Source organism: Etheostoma spectabile, chromosome 10, assembly GCF_008692095.1.
Source record: "Etheostoma spectabile isolate EspeVRDwgs_2016 chromosome 10, UIUC_Espe_1.0, whole genome shotgun sequence".
In the NCBI taxonomy this organism is placed as follows: Eukaryota; Metazoa; Chordata; class Actinopteri; order Perciformes; family Percidae; genus Etheostoma; species Etheostoma spectabile.
In genome coordinates, this window is record NC_045742.1 from 12312861 (window position 1) to 12315894 (window position 3034).

At 41.4% G+C, this 3034-nt stretch overlaps 2 protein-coding genes across 2 annotated transcripts in view; both read right to left on the bottom strand.

Annotated features, from left to right (window-relative positions):
- The window catches only part of rpl39 (ribosomal protein L39), a 3934-nt gene extending 2942 nt beyond the window's left edge, over positions 1-992 (bottom strand). The window contains exon 1 of the mRNA XM_032527923.1: positions 986-992. Coding sequence (XP_032383814.1) covers positions 986-988 — 3 coding nt within the window. The 5' untranslated portion in view covers positions 989-992. The remainder of the gene's footprint in view (positions 1-985) is intronic.
- Positions 993-1827: 835 nt separating this feature from the next.
- upf3b (UPF3B regulator of nonsense mediated mRNA decay) overlaps positions 1828-3034 on the bottom strand; it is a 3451-nt gene continuing 2244 nt past the window's right edge. Inside the window, exons 9-10 of the mRNA XM_032527869.1 lie at positions 2608-2935; positions 1828-2526 (exon numbers count right to left, since the gene is read on the bottom strand). Of these exons, the coding sequence (XP_032383760.1) occupies positions 2383-2526; positions 2608-2935 (472 nt within the window). The 3' untranslated portion in view covers positions 1828-2382. The remainder of the gene's footprint in view (positions 2527-2607; positions 2936-3034) is intronic.

The following is a 3034-nucleotide window of genomic DNA, read 5'->3' on the forward strand; positions in this document are numbered from 1 at the left end:
GAAGGGAAACTCTGTGTTGCAGTTTTCACACTAGCCTTGCGGATCAGTTTGTTGAGTCTGTTGGCGTACATCTTGGTATTATTACTCATACTTAAAGAGCATACTGAGGTTAGAGCCCCCAGTGAATCAGTGTATAGAAAAATAATGTAGGAACTAGATTAAACTATACGGTAAGTATAAATACACTACTAAGGCTTTTGGGGTCATTTCTTTGAGAAAATCTGAGTGCTGTGTCCACCACTGCCCGTGCTGTATCCCTACTGATCCTAGACACTATAAAGCTGAAATGCATACAGTATGTATGTTTATCTGAACAGATCCAAATGTTTGGAACTAAATGTAGATTACCACCTGGGTAATGTGGACAGCTGCTGCAGACATTGAGGGCCACAAATGCATAAGGTTTACTAAATGTTAATACATGTTTGTGAATGTGCACCACTGGAGCACAGAACATTAATGTCAACTAAAGCAGGGTACGCATCATAAGTTCATTTTGTGTCAAATCTAGTGTTCTAATGATACATATTTAAATTGATTAAATAAAATTACTGTTCCATCATAGGAGTGCTGGGAAGAAAAAATCAAAATAACTAATCTTAGACTTCAGGAAATTGAAGCTGACGCCCTTCCCATCTTCATAAATGGAGACTGTGTGGAAAGAGTTCTAATTGAAATTCCTGTGAATCCACAAATCAGACAACCTCTCCTGGTCTAACAACACCACAGCTGCTGTCAAAAAGGCACAGCGGTGTCTGCACTTCCTGCAAGTTCTTGGGAGAAACCACTTATGTGGCTGCTGGCAGCCTTCTACCACTTTGCAATAGAGAGGATCATAACTAGCTGCCTCACAGTGCTCTGCAGTGTCATCAACACCACACAAAAAAATCATTGGCTGCCCTTCTTACTCCACGACATTCCACACACCCGCTACCTTTCCAGAGGAATTTTTGTTGTTGTTAAAAACAGTTCTCCCCCTGGCCACCATTTTGTTGATCTCCTTCCCTTTAGGGAGACACTACAGGTCCATCAAAACACAAACACTATACTAATGAACAGTTTCTTTCCAAAGGCCAGTCAGACTCTAAATATACACACGTAATGACTCTGCACCCCAAATTTACATTTTATTAATGTTTTAACTAATAATATTATTAAGAACTGTGCAATGTATTTATTATCATAAACTACCTGCCCTTGTTTTACAATGAATGAATGAATGCTGTTTTTATTTGTTATATCTATGGATGTGTGCAATAGAGCTTTCCTTTAAGCACCGATGAGAGGGGCACTCTTAATTTCATTGTATTCAATATAATGACAATAAAGGCTTGTCGAATAGGACTTCTACGGCAAATTTCTGTACCAGTCCTGGCCATCCTTAGACAAACATTCAAGTCTAGTGTCAGCTGTTAAGTAGGTGTACCCAGACTAGTTAAGCAAAGGAAGAGGTGAAAAAACTGCTGTAGTGTTTTGAAATAGCTCAAACAAAATAAGATTTAAAGCTATTAAAAACCATCAGTGCAGTTCAAGGCTGAATGTTTCCCTAAAGAGGAAAAAAGACATGAACACTTAAGTAAATACCTCTTTTATTTCCAGTGGCATATGTATGTTAGCATCACCATGCTGTATTCAGTTTAGTGCAACACACATCAATGTTTAAGGGGTGGGGGGCACACAGGTTGATCCCTGATTGAAGTCGACATGCAGGCGTGGCTGTCACATGGCAGTCTAATCAGAAATGGCTATTTCTCCCAGTCACTGTATGAATAAACCACATGATCCAAAATCAGGCTACGTACTTCAGCGTATGTTGTTCCTGTGTGACTATTTCACAGTTACAGACCATGAAGAGTTTTAATAAAAGCTGAACATACGTTTGGATTGTCTAGCTCCACAGGCAGAAGATGTAAATTCCATGTGTACACCTCAAACTGCATGTCTATGCTACAACAGAAATCTCATTCAAGACAGTGTTGAAACAACATTGATGAGCTCGGCAATTTTACATATAGCGTAAATAGAGAGTTAACAACTTTGATATGGATTATGTTGAAAACCAAAGCTTTACATCAGAGAAATAATACTGAAATAAGGTCACTTTGAATTCATGAAAGCTTTGGCTTTATCTAATGTGCCCTACGGCCAAACTCGTTCCAAGGATGCGGTTGCTTTTCTTAAAAGATGAAACTAAACAGGGTCACATTCAGGCACTAAGAGACTCTGCAATCACATCTCTTCTTCCGAGACTGGGAGAGCCGGATGCAGCCCTGCTTAAACTGCAGTGCATGTTGCCCGGAGGCGCCACATTGCTGATCTGAGCCTCACAGGGCTGTCTCCCCTCTCCACACCAAACTTACGATGCCATAAGTAGAAATCTGCTCAATCGTCTCCTTTGTCAGCCACTTTCTCTGTCTCGGTCACAGTATCTGGCTTTCTGTCAGCAGAGATGGATTCGGCTCCTCCTCCACCCCTTCGATTCCGGCTTCTGGCCCCTGGCTGGTACAGCTGAATCGCAGGCCGGTCCTGATGTACAGAAACAACTCTTTTAGAAAAAAATGCTTGCAATTGCAAAAAGCACTTGATTCAAGAGGGTAGAGTCATTACCTTATTTCGGAGTCGCTCTCTTTTACCACTGTCTTCCTTCTTGTGGTCTTTGGCAGGCCTCTCCGGCCTCTCAGAGTGAGCTGAGTCTCCAATGGGTTCACCCTTTTTCTTCTCCAAGGCACGCTCTTTATCCTTTTTGACCTCCTCCTCCCTCTTCCTGTATGAGTTCTCTCCATCCTGCCGTTCTCTCCTTCTCCGACGATCTTCGTCCTGTCGCCTGATTCGCTCCTTCTCTTTCTGCCGCCGCTCCTTCTCCCGCTCTCGATCACGCTCTCTGTCTCGATCTGGGTCTCGCTCCCTGAACTCCTTCCTCCCGTCTTCGTCAACTCTGTGTAAAGCACAAATCCAGTTTAAATATTTTGTTCAAAGTGGGAAATGTATATATATATATATATATATATATATATATATATATATATATATATAT